Source organism: Odocoileus virginianus, chromosome 32, assembly GCF_023699985.2.
Source record: "Odocoileus virginianus isolate 20LAN1187 ecotype Illinois chromosome 32, Ovbor_1.2, whole genome shotgun sequence".
NCBI lineage: Eukaryota > Metazoa > Chordata > Mammalia > Artiodactyla > Cervidae > Odocoileus > Odocoileus virginianus.
Window position 1 is genome coordinate 12559129 of NC_069705.1, and position 13506 is coordinate 12572634.

Genomic DNA, 13506 nt, shown 5'->3' on the forward strand with positions numbered 1-13506 from the left:
AGACATCTCAGAGAGGCCCACAAATCTATGCATGTAACCTTTATGGTGAAAAAGAGCTGTCAGTTTCCTTAGGCTTAGTATACTTAAGGAAGCTATTCCACTCCACCCACATATTCTGTAAGAAAGTTGAAAGTCTAATTTTAGCCTCAAACTTAAATTTTTCAGACCTCACTGACTGACTTGGCATGTTTTATCCCTTTCTTCAGATAGGCCAGGTCAGATTTTTAGCTTATCTAGGTCATTTCATTGTTGTCAATTCATCTTGGTTTTTTATTTTCTGTTCCTACTCCTGAGTCAATCTTGGTTTTTATCCAACTGTGTTAAGACATCATTCCATAGGAGCTCATCCCCACTGTGCCTCTTTCCTCAACAGCAGGTAAGAATTGTTCCAAATTTAAGATCTCCAATTCATTATCTTCTTCTTGTTCAGTCACTAAGTCATGTCCGACTCTCCATAACCTCATGAGAATTGTTCCAAATTTAAGATCTCCAATTCATTATCTTCTTCTTGTTCAGTCACTAAGTCATGTCCGACTCTTCATAACCTCATGAGAATTGTTCCAAATTTAAGATCTCCAATTCATTATCTTCTTCTTGTTCAGTCACTAAGTCATGTCCGACTCTCCATAACCTCATGGACTGCAGCATGTCAGGCTTCCCTGTCCTTCACTGTCTCCCAGAGTTTGCTCAAACTCATGTCCGTACAGTAAGTGATGCTATCCAATAATCTCATCCTCTGTCGTCCCCTTCTCCTGCCTTCAATCTTTCCCAGCATCAGGGTCTTTTCCAATGAGTCAGCACTTCGCATCAGAGGGCCAAAGTATTGGAGTTTCAGCTTCAGCATCAGTCCCTTCAATATTCAGGATTGATTTCCTTTAGGACTGACTGGTTTGACCTTCCTCTTAGCTATGAAAAACCATGATGGCAATGGAGGTAACATGCATCCACAGAGAAATTGTGTAAAAGTAACTCTGACTCCACTTTGCTCCTGGGAATAAACGGCTGTGGTATGGACAGAACAGGTGATCTGTGAAGGACTGGAGGAAAGAAATTCCTTCTCACTCGAGCAAACCTCTTTCTGTCATGAGCCCCACAAGCTTTAGGGGAGTTTGGGCTGAGAAAACTGAATTGAATTAATTGTTTTCAATTCAAACCATGACTTTAACTTGATCCACTATGTAAAGTTAGTCATGAGTCAACCACACGATTAGAATGAATAAAACCATTAGTAATGGATCTAAGAGAACAGTCATGATAAGGAATGTGCAAACACTGGCACAATCAACATTTGACACTGAATGACAATATATCTGTAATAATTTTAACTTATTTAATTTTCTTATGTGTCTCTAGATATGTGAATCAAGTAGCAAATATCATCTTCTCATGGTATCTACTCTAGCACAGCCCTCTTTGAGTGAGTGAAGACCTTGCCCATACATCCACCTAGGCCAGGCAATAGTGTTCAGAAAGAGACAGCGACCAGCAGAGTATCCCAAACTTCAGAAATTATACCCTAAAGCTACTTACTTCTTCCCTTTGACCACTCGATAGGGACTGGTATATTTCTTCTGGTTGGCAAAAAGTTCCACCATTTCGGGGATGTAGTTGGCAAACAGTACCTAGAAATGATCAGCAAATAAAACCTTAGGTCTCATTATGTCCAAGGATACTCCAAAATTCCAAGATGGCAAAGGAGAAAGAAGGTTCATAAAATGTTCTTTCTTATAACAAAGACATGACTATGAAACGTGCTTTTAAAAGCACAGTTTAAAATTTAAAAGCAATTTCTTCCTTTACTTCAGGCTTTGGATTTGGCTAAAATTTAACAGAATGCACTTCAACCTTCAAAAAGATGAATGCAAAGACAAGCAGTTAGACAACCTCCCCATCCGTCTGGTCCTGCTATCACTTCTAACGGCCTTCTGACTCTTCCATTTGATCCTATTTGGGGCTTTGGGGGGAAAAAAACACATGGGACAGAGTGGAACCCTACTAAGGGGAAATGATAGAAATGAGGGGCTGTAACAGTTATGTGGACAGCAGGATGTCAGAAAAGTAGACTGGATTGGATGGGAGGGGAGTTTGGGGGAGAAAGTACATGTATATATATGGCTGAGTCCCTTTGTGGTCCACCTAAAACCATCACAACATTGTTGATCGGTTATACTCCAATACAAAATAAAAAGTTAAAAAAAGAAAGGTAGAATGGAGAACTCTAGGATGGTCTTTAAAGAATTGAAATTAAAATCACTGAAAAAGGAGGCTTCCTTTGTCCTGGACACACTCCTGAACCAAGCACAGATGTTCCCTTATCTGTAGTAAAATGTTGGCGTGGGGAGAGCTTACTCATCTGAGCTGGAAAGAACATTACATCCAGCAGATCAAACCTCAAGTCCCCTTCCTCCTTGGAAAAAAGACTTTAATCTGATGGGCAAAAGATGAAGGAAGATGAGGTTGCTCAGATCAGTGTAGAGGCTAATTAGGAAGGTCTGCTCTCCTTTGTCTACTTCCTTCACCCCGGGCAATGAAGCAATTGTGTCATGGGCTCCAGAGGATGCAGTCTGAAACACATGGGATTCACTTATCTCTTCATTTTCATTTGACACCTGCTCTGAACAATGCAACACTTGCTCTTAAACCTACATCACTTTATTTCTCCCCATTAACCAAATGTTTTGGGTTGACGTAGTGATATTCAAAAGATATAGGAATATTCTTCACCAAACTCCCGAGGGTGAACACTATGATGAAAATCCGTCCTAGAGATGTCCTGGGTACCACATCTCCAAAACCGACAGTCGACATTGTTGCCATGACCAGGTAAATGGACTCAAAGTAGGAAATGTTCTGTGAATTTCTCCCTTTGAGCCAAGGATCACCGGAGTTTTCCACCTGTCCAAAGAAAGAAGACTCAGGCAAGGTCTGTAAATGGACTCCAAGGGAAAGTTTATAAAGAAAAAGCAAAACACTGGATTTGTTTCACTTAATTCAATCCAAATGAAATAGTACACGATTCCCAGGTTGCTGTGAAGGGTGTGGAGATCGTGGGTAGTGATTGTGAAGTCATGGGTCCCATCCAAAGTTTTGCAGATTGTGGGTAATGATTGGGAAGTCATGTTTCCCTTCCTTGTGATTATTGCTCAGATCTGAGGGGGCATGTAACTTAAGCCTACAATGGGATGCTCTCTGGAGAAAACGGCTGGCAACCTCTCTTTTCCTTTCCTGTGGGTACATCATCCAGCCATGGAGCCATGGGACTCAGAGGCTGTCAGGCTGAGCACTTACTATTCCTTCTCATTTTACAACAGATCAGGATCATCGTGAGGAAATACACAGTTACATGCGCACTTCATTTCAGGGAGCTTACACACATGGATGCTGGTGCATAAGGAAGAGCAAACAAACTTTCCAGATTATTTTTCCTCTTTCTCTGGAAAAATATTTTCAGTGAGTAAAAAGTAACTCTGAAATAAGCTGCAAGGATACACTGTATAAAATGGGGGATGTAGCCAATGTTTTACAGTAACTCTGGATGGAGCATAATTTTTAAAAATTGTGAATTGCTATATTGAAGGCTTCCCAGGCAGCACTAGCAGTAAGAACTCACTTGCCAATGCAGGCGACATAAGAGACACGGGTTCGATCCCCAGGAAGATCTTCAGGAGAAGGAAATGGCAACCCACTCCAGTATTCTTGCCTGGAGAATCCTATGGACAGAGGAGCCTGGGGTCGCAAAGAGTTGGATACGACTGCAAATGGTGCATAATCTTTAAAAATTGTGAATCACTATATTGTACACCTGTAAATTATATAATATTGTATGGAAACTATACTTCAATTAAAAAAAGAAACTCTGATAAATGTTTCCTCTGATTTTCCTGATTAGTCTTCACTTTTTTTTTTTTTTTGGTCACACACACGCAGGATCTTAGTTCCTCATGTCTTCACGTTTTAAGGAAACTAAGTTTATCAGATTTTTTTTTTTACATTAAACAAAAAGAGTAACTGAGGCAGTGGCATTTGTGCTAAGTCTTTTCAGTCATGTCCAACTCTTTGAGACCCCAGGCTCCTCTGTCCATGGGATTCTCCTAGCAAGAATACTGGAATGGGTTGCCATTTCCTTCTCCAGGAGACTTCCCAGGGATCAAACCCTCATCTCTTAGGTCTCCTATATTGGCAGGTGGGTTCTTTACCACTAGTGTCACCTGGGAAGCTTTGTGGTATGTTCAGGGTGCAGCTAATCAACTAGGACTGCCAGTGGCCTTCAGAGAGCAGGTTGCCAGAACCTCGTGTTTTTGCAAAGAACCCAGAAATCCGGGTTTTTAATGTGACTTCCTTGTAAAAAGGTTAGCAACATGTATATTATCATATGTGAAACGAATCGCCAGTCAAGGTTTGATGCATGAGACGGGGTGCTCAGGGCTGGTGCACTGGGATGACCCAGAGGGATGGGATGGGGAGGGAGGTGGGAAGGGGGTTCAGGATGGGGAACACATGTACACCCATGGCTGATTCATGTCAGTGTGTGGCAAAAACCACTACAATAGTGTAAAGCAATAAGCCTCCAATTAAAATGAATAAATTAAAAAAAAATAAAAAGGTTAACAACCAATACAAAAACAGCAAACACAAAATGCAAACATGTTAGGGCCAATAAATAGACCTGCAGGCCCCATTCAGCCTGGTGATGGCTACCGAAAGCAAAAACAAACAAAACCAAACACCTGTTGCCATGGTTTCTCCTGCAGCATTCTCTTGCCCTCTGTTCTGTGAGGGCCAACAGGTCTCTACAGGGACACTGGTGACTGCTTCTCCTAGGGTGGACCCACGCGCTGGGGCTGACCTTCCAGATGTAGGAATCTACCTTTACTACTGTGACATTTCTCAGGGAAAATCGTCTCCTGCCTGCAAGAGGAGGAAGGATGTGGCACCCTTCATATTTCCTTTCTTCTTTAATTGATGTACAGTTGATTTATAAGATTGTGTTCATTTCAGGTGTACATCGCAGTGATTCAGTGATCTTCTTCTGATAATTTTTCATTATAGGTTATTACAAGATATTGAATATAACTCCCCATGCTATAAAGTAAATATATATATAAATCTGCTCAGTTGTGCCCAACTCTTTGTGGCCCCATGGACGGTAGCCCGCCAGGCTCCTCCATCCATGGGATTTCTCAGGCAAGCATACTGGAATGGGTTGCCATTTCCTTCTCCAGGGGACCTTCCCGAACCAGGGATCGAACCCACATCTCCTTCATCCCCTTTATTGGCAGGTGGGTTCTTTACCACTAGTGCCTCCTGGGGAGCCCTATAAAGTAAATAATTCTTGCTTACCTATTTTGTGCATAGCAGTTTGTTTCTTGAAACACCAAACATATTTGGTGTTTGACATTTTCCTTGATGAACTGAACATGGCTAAGTTTTTTTTTTTCTTGTTGTTGTTATTTTGAAATGGGTTTTTGAGAGAACAGCTCAAATGGAAAAGACTTCTGTTCTGTCTTCTGTTTTGCTTTTCTCAAAGGCCTTTGCAAGCTTTTAGCAGCCCACTTTAACTTCTGTATTTTCTAATGACCTCTCCTCAACTTTCCTGGAGCAGTAAAGTCCAGGAGTTTCTTTCCTATTGCTGAAATCCCTTTATTATGTTGCTGATTACGTGAGATGAGAACTAATCTTTCTTGCAGACAAAGGAGGCAGTTGTGTACACAGCTTGATTCCAGGAGAACCAAGAAGGTCCCCAAACTCCCCTTTGCAACTCAGCAACTGCTCCCCCACAACTCTCCAGCTTTTCTAAGAATGAAATTCTCTCTGACCCTGTATTTCTTTATTTATCTATTTATTTTTATAGTGATACTGATATCATTCATTACTATTTATTGGAGAAGTAAATGTCAACTCACTCCAGTATTCTTGCCTGGAGAATCCCATGGAGAGAGGAGCCTGGCAGGCTCCATAGGGGAAAGTTAAGTCCATGGGGTCAACAAAGAGTTGGACATGACTGAGCGACTAACCACACATTGCTATTTATATTATTATATTATATATAAGTATATAATATGTGCTTTATAATTTATAATATACATTATAATATATAATATTATTTATTATGTCTTTATTCTTTATTTCTTTATCTCTTTATTTCTCTGATCCTTTATTCTTTTTCAAATTGCTGGAAACCCGATGATACAGTGATACATTTTACATATTGCTTATACCTTAGATGAATGAGCTTATTAAATCCTTCTCTAAGAGCAGGTTTCGAGAGCTGGGAGAAGACACAGGGATACTGTGAGTGTAGGAGATATATGCTTGTGAGAAATATGGAGTGGAGAAAACCCACCCAAAGGAGGTGAATTACAATGATTACAATGATGGAGACAGGAGCTCAGGAGGTTTGCTCCAGTCTTCACAGAAAAGACATTCGTGCTCACCAGCAACATCAGGGAATTGGATGAGATGCTCACCAGGTGAATGAATCCTGAAGCCGTGAGCCAGGTACTCAGAACAATGGATAACAGCTTGCAAAACTTCACTGAATCGCTAGGGGAAGAAAGACAGAGTGTTGCTGGGCTCTGACAGGTCAGAACAATATAAATACCTCATCCTCTAAACTCCTGCTCCTCAGAGCTTGGTTCTGGACCAGGAGCAATGATACACCTTCCCTGGGAGCATCCTGGAAATGCAGAGTCCCAGGCCCTGCCTTGATCTCTGATCTGCAACATTCCCGGATCCCCTCTCCTTATGCATATACACCTTACAGCTAGAGAAGCACAGCCCCGTGACACACTCCTGCTCAAAACCCTTGGTAGATTCTGGGGGATGATCCCTAGCCTGATATTATATTGACCAAAGGCAGAGTCCCAAGGAGCCAGAGAGTGGACCTGCAAAACAAAATTTTGAGTGGATCACAGAAATGAAGAAATGGATTAACTGAAGAAATGGAAGTGGATTATGGAAATGAAGCTCCATATCACTAAACTCATACCAGGATCCTGGGAGGAAGAAGATCAAACAAGTTCCTGTCTCCTAAGGAAAGCCTCCGAGTTTAGCTGAAATCTCTGGGGTTCTTGGCAAGGCTGCCTGTCCCACAAAAACAGCCCTTTCTCCATAAAGCATCAACTCTTAGCAGTGAGACCCAGGTGGCCAGAACTATCTGATGATGCTTCTAGTGAGAACACAGAGTCATGGAGATGATGCGTATATAATGTTAGACCAAAACGTTTCCAGCTTTAACAGGACTGGCGCTTGGTGCTGGGTTGGCCAAAAGGTTTGTTCGGAATTTTCCATAAGATGTTACAGAAAGACCCAAACGAACTTTTTGGCCAGCCCAATGTTTGGATTTTTTTTATTTTGGTAACTGTAATTTTAATTTTGCGGAGACATTTAAATGGTTCTATTTCTATAGGCATGAGTTCAGTGCTGCTACTGGGCAGCTCTCAGGCTTGGAGAAACTGTCTTACATTCCTAGACAGCTGTGGTGTATTTCATGACAATGAATGTGTAGAATTAAAGAGTCTGATTTATTTGGTGATCCACTGATTATTTAGTAAACTATTGTTTAGCCTCCATGTGTTTGTGTTTTTTACAATTTTTCCCCCTGTAACTGACTTCTAATATCATAGCATTGTGGTCAGAAAAGAAGCTCGATATGATTTCAGTTTTCTTAAATTTACTGAGGCTTGATTTGTAATCCAAGATGTGATCTACCCTGGATAATGTTCTGTTTGCACTTGAGAAGAAAGTGTATTCTGCTGCTTTGGGATGGAATGCCCTATAAATATTAAGTCTATCTGGTCTAATGCATCATTCAAGGCTTGTGTTTTCTTATTAACTTTCCGTCTAGATGATCTGTCCATTGGCATAAATGGGGTGTTAAAATTCCCCACTATTATTGTGTTACTGTTGATTTCCCCTTTTATGGCTGCTAGCATTTGCCTAAAGTATTGATGTGATCCTATGTTGAGTACATACCTGTGTACAACTCATATCTTCTTTGATTGAACCTTTGATCATTATCTAGTCTGTGTCTCTTTGATCATTATGTGATCTTTGTCTCTTGTAACAGTCACTATTTTAAAGTCTATTTTGTCTGAATTGCTTTAAGAAAAAAAACTGGGGGAAGGAGGAAGAGTTAAAGCCTAAATGAAGAGACATGTGGCAGGTCCAAGAAACAAAGAAACAAACTCTTTAAGATGATTGCAAGCTTCCAGCCAGTGTGAGGGTTAATGCAATGGGAGAAAAGTAAGCGAATGCTACCTTGGGAAGTGAGGGATTCCATGAAGTTGCCCTGAAGTTTCTGATGGGAAATGAGCTGACTGAAGGTTCAGTTAACACTTGAATTTCCTAATCCAAATGAGTAAGGCATGCTTGGGGCAGGGCTGGCGTTTACCTGGTGCTGATGGCTCGCAGAATTTGTAAGATTTGAGGGAGTTCCAGCAGCCGCAATGCTCGTAAGAACCTTAAACCTATAAAGCAATCAAAAAAGAAAGCTGCAGTCTGAGTTACCCCACACCTAGGACTGTTCATGTTCTCTCTCTCCCTGAAATGCTCAAATATATCACCATGTCATCAGTTTAAGACCATGAGGACTAGTTCAAATCCTGATTCACTTAATGGCTATTGTCATCTAAAGCAACACGCTTAGCTCCTCTGGTTCCTCATCTATAAAGTGGGAATTATAATGATACCCACCTCAAAGTGCTGCTGAGAATTATCATTACTACAAAGCATGTAATAAGCACAACTCACATTTTACTCTGTTTAACTCTTTTTTAGAATGGAGAGCAAATGATCTGTAAACCACTTAAACTCCTGGCTGCAGAATCTCTGTGATATGCTCCCCAGGGCTTGCATGCTGTTTGCATTTATGTGGTTTGATAATAGCATCAGTAAGGAATATTTTTGTAGATAATAAATGACATGATTACATAAAAACTGACAAAGACCACAGCAGGCTCATGTACTGTCAATACATCTACCTTAAAGACAAAGTAACTAATTTAAAAAATCTCTAACAGGTCACTGCATGTCTGGATATGAGGATTTATAGGTTTTAGATCTGGGAGGCTGTTCACCTCTCCCAGTCATGTAGGATCCCAGCACAAAGATGGCAAGGTGGGCGGGGATGCTGGGGTCCTTTCCCCCTAGGAGCAGATATTCCCTAAACAATAAAAACTTAGATATCAGATGACATCAGGCCCATCACTAGGGGCTGGGATTAAAAAAAATGAGTTCTTAAAATACTTTACAAAACCATACTAACATGGTGAGGAATTTTCTTTAATGGCAATTAGGCTTTAAATGGGGGCTTCCCAGGTGGCACAGTAGTAAAGAATCCACCTGCCAATGTAGGAGATGCAAGAGATGCGGGTTTGATCCCTGGGGCAGGGAGATCCCCTGGAGGAGGGCATGGCAACCCACTCCACTGTTCTTGCCTGGAGAATCCCATGGACAGAGGAGCCTGGAGGGCTATAGTTCATATGGTCCAAAGAGTCAGATATGACTGAGCAACTGAGTACACACAAGCTTTGAAAGAAAATAAAGAATACTTAGGAATGAATGTTGAGGGTTTTTTTTTTTTTTTTAGATTGCTTCTGATGCCCACAATTCACTTACCTAGCCAGTTACTCTTCAAATAATAAGAAATAAAGGTGGGTGGGATGGTAAAGATGTCTACAATTGAATTCATCTCCAACCAGAACTTGACCTTGTCATCTGCTGCCAGAAACTATGAAATAAAAGCACAAGACCCTAAATTCTGTTACCCTCAAAAATTTTACAGTGAACACAAAAGTGGCTTTCTTCAGGTACTTTTTCATTCATTAACTGAGGTTTTCACCTCATTCTATCACATACATACATTTTATATATATATATATATATAGACACATACACACTTATATATTTATATATATGTATTTATATAACTGTATAGGTGATACAGTGGTAAAGAATCTGCCTGACAATGCAGAAGAGGCAAGAGATGCAAGTTCGATCCTGAGGTTGGGAAGATCCCCTGGAGGAGGAAATGGCAACCCACTCCAGTATTCTTGCCTGGAAAATTCCGACAGCGGGGCCTGGTGGGCTACAATTCATGAGGTCGCAAAGAGTCAGACATGACTGACTGAGCACACATACACAATAGGTAATGTATATTTATGTATGGTCTTCAACAGAAAAGGTCTACAAGTTTGGCTGGTCAAGGCTTGTGTTTATGAATTTCCCTATTTAGATTAAGAAAGGAAGCACTTCCAGAAGGGAAGATCTGCTATAAAAATAAGATTGTGATGGCTATTGCAGTTGAATGAGTTTTGAAGCAAGGTCATAGAAATACATATACATCCTTATATATACATGCATATTTATACACATATACAAATCTATGTGTACACATGTTAGCATGTATATATGTATATATACACATATGTGAGAGAGTGTATGTGTGTGTGTGTGTATATATATATATATATATATATATACACACATCTCTCTAAAACATGGAATGGATAAATCTAAAATCCAGATCTAGGGTGGGCCCTGAAAAATTGCTTATGGAATGAGAGAACTACTGAATATTTGAATGCAACAAAATTAAAGGCACAGACTATTTTATAGAGTTATATGGCACATGAGCCATCAGTGGAGCTGATGACATTTTCAGAGGCTTGCTACCCAGGTTCTGCTATTTCGTGATTACTAGTTGCTCTCACTTGATGGCAGGTGGGAAGCCAATAAGAAAAATTCAGGGTGACAGGGTAATGATATTTTCAAAAGGAATCCTTTCCACTCATGCTGAAATTGTTGGCCTGGTTTACAGGCTCAAGTGCAGGAGCGAGTTTGGGGGTCTCTATAACTGTTGACAGTTTAGGGCCCAGACCCTCTGGCTGTAAAGCCTGAGAGCCTAGGCAGACTGTGAGGAAGGTGTCTCCTTGCAGCGCAGATCTCTGCTTGACGTGCCAGTCAAGCTCCTCTGTTCACCCCACATTCAGTAGGCGTAGGTACTCACTCTCAACCCGAAATAGAAACTAAGGAAGGCATTGAAGGTCAAATCAATCGGGATGGTTTTGTCTCGGTACGAAGAACAGCTTCTTACTGGGCTAGAAAAGAAACAAGGACAGCTTATACAGATGGACATCTTAAAAGCCGTGACTACAGAGGACACAATAAAGAGGATAGGTGGGCAATTGTCTATGTATTTTCCACGAATGGTCAGCCCAGACTCTTACGTGCACATCTCAAGGAAATTACTTTTCTCTTGGGAGGGGAGGTATGCATGAACAAAACCACTGCACTGTGAATGGAGCTGAGAAAAACAGAATTACCTGCTCTTCTTTTCATGGGGTGTGTTGGTTGCATCTCCATTTTATCAATGGGATTGAGAGGCACACAGGTTATGTGGCTTTTTATGGTTTGCAAGACCATCTATCCAGCCAGGACATTTTGGCTTCAGGATACTTCTGAGAGAGAGCTACTCCAGATCAAATGAACCGATCTAAACCAAATTCCAAGAAAATGTTCCTAATAGATCAGTAAGGAATTCACAAAACAAAGATGACTAGTTTCTGTAAGATCTCTGAAGTCGCCTGACTTGTGTGGTCCTGTAATCTCACTTTTACTTTAGCTGGAACCCATTATAGTTCCCAGAGGATCAGCATGGAGTTCAGATTATGTTGGGTTGTGTCCCAGAAGCTCTCCTGACTGTGGCAGAGGTGAGGGGGATCCCTGCAGGGAAGAACACAGGATAATGTGCTCCTATGTTCCTGATGAGGTCTAGGTCTAGCATTTTCCTTTCTCAAGACCATCCAAACTTGTCTGGAATCTATGAGAAACCTGAAATGCCTACCGAACATCTGCTTCAACACCTAAGGAACCCAAAGGCATGTACGGCCCACTTAGAGGGTGCAAAGAAGGGGTAACAGCTAGAGGCTTGTAGTCCCAGAAACTAAAACAGTCTTAGGATTAGCACCCCAGCTCCTAGCAGTGCAGAACAACAGGATACAGAGGAAACACATGCATGTGTGTGTGCGTGTCTGTGTGTGGAGTTGGGTTTAGTACTTTCTGGGGGAAACAAAACACTTATCCTTTTTTATGAGCTTCTGTGTGTGAGTATCTGTGAAAGTATATTAAACACTATTCCTAAGAGAAAATTCCAAATTAGCTGGCAGCCTACTGATAAAAGAAGACAAGACTGACTGGGGAAATTTACTCACTCAGCAGAGTTGATGAAATAGATTATAAGAGACCCAATGCTTAGGACAAAGAAAAGGATCACCTGGAAAAAAAAGAGAGAGAGAGAGAGAGAGAAATGTACAGATCCATTTTGTTAACATGAACATAGAATAATAAACATACCAACAAAATTGTGTTTTCCCTTCCCTATATATCCATGGCCATTTTTTCAAACATTCATTCATTCATTCAAGAAAGATGGATTGGTTCAGACAAATGCTGTTTGAGTCCACCTGTATGAGATGCCTGGAGAAGCTGAATTCATAGAGTCAGAAAGTACCTTGGCAGGTGCTGGGAGAGAGGTGGGCACGGGGGATGGGGAGTTAGTGTTGGATGGGGGCAGAGTTTCAGTTTAGGAAGGTGAAATTTGGGGAGATAGATGATGGTGAGAGTTGCACAACAATGTGACTATACTTAGGGCCGCTGAGCTTTACAGCCGAGTATGGCCAGGATTATATGTTTTAAGTTATGTGCATTTTACCACAATAAAAAATTAAGTAAATGAATAAAATTTTTAAAAATTAAAAAAAGTTTAAACAAAAACTGATTTGGACCTTTACTATAGTCAATAAATAAACCTATACCTTCCCACAACATCCCTAATTTTAACTTACACACACTTCAGAATAAACAGTTGGTCCTTTCGGCTGCTCCTAAGGTTCTCTGAGCTCTGGAAGTCCTATTGTTTACTCGCTCACTCACCAAACATTTATTAAGTGTTTAATATGTGTTATGCACTTTATTACACGCTAGAAAATGAGGGCCATGGGATATGGACTCTGAATTTGAATTGCCGGTGATGGTGGAGAAGAAACAGTCCCAAACCTGCCCCTTTAAATGATGATCATACTCTTGACAGGAGAGAATGTGCTATGGTGAGAAGAGAAAATGAGTGCTTGAACTTGCCAATGTATCTGGTCTGTAAAATAAGAATTTGTGGAATCCAATGAGAAATCTACCCATTTAGAGCCCTCAGTGCATTTGGACGAAATCTTTTGCAGCATCTGTGATTTTTAAGGTCTCCTGTACATAACCAGTTATTTCTTGTTTCCAAACATTAAAAAAAATAAGTTCAGTCCAGTGTAAAACTCAGAATTGTATTTACAATTAAAGCTTCACTCCCTTCCGACTCAGGTGTCCCTTGGACAGGCTACCTGTATTTGAAAAGTGGTCAGTGTTCTGTTAACCTTTTTTATTTTTTAGTCCTTCTTGCCTCATGACTAGGCTGCCTCTGGCCTCTAGAGACTTGAGATTCGTAGGTCAGTGTCAGGGAGT

At 40.8% G+C, this 13506-nt stretch overlaps 1 protein-coding gene across 1 annotated transcript in view; it reads right to left on the reverse strand.

The window, feature by feature from the left end:
• Nucleotides 1–13506, reverse strand: part of KCNU1 (potassium calcium-activated channel subfamily U member 1) — a 139447-nt gene that overhangs the window by 111162 nt on the left and 14779 nt on the right. The window contains exons 3-9 of the mRNA XM_070459899.1: nucleotides 12213–12274; nucleotides 11009–11099; nucleotides 9619–9730; nucleotides 8393–8468; nucleotides 6468–6543; nucleotides 2725–2895; nucleotides 1531–1622 (exon numbers count right to left, since the gene is read on the reverse strand). Of these exons, the coding sequence (XP_070316000.1) occupies nucleotides 1531–1622; nucleotides 2725–2895; nucleotides 6468–6543; nucleotides 8393–8468; nucleotides 9619–9730; nucleotides 11009–11099; nucleotides 12213–12274 (680 nt within the window). The remainder of the gene's footprint in view (nucleotides 1–1530; nucleotides 1623–2724; nucleotides 2896–6467; nucleotides 6544–8392; nucleotides 8469–9618; nucleotides 9731–11008; nucleotides 11100–12212; nucleotides 12275–13506) is intronic.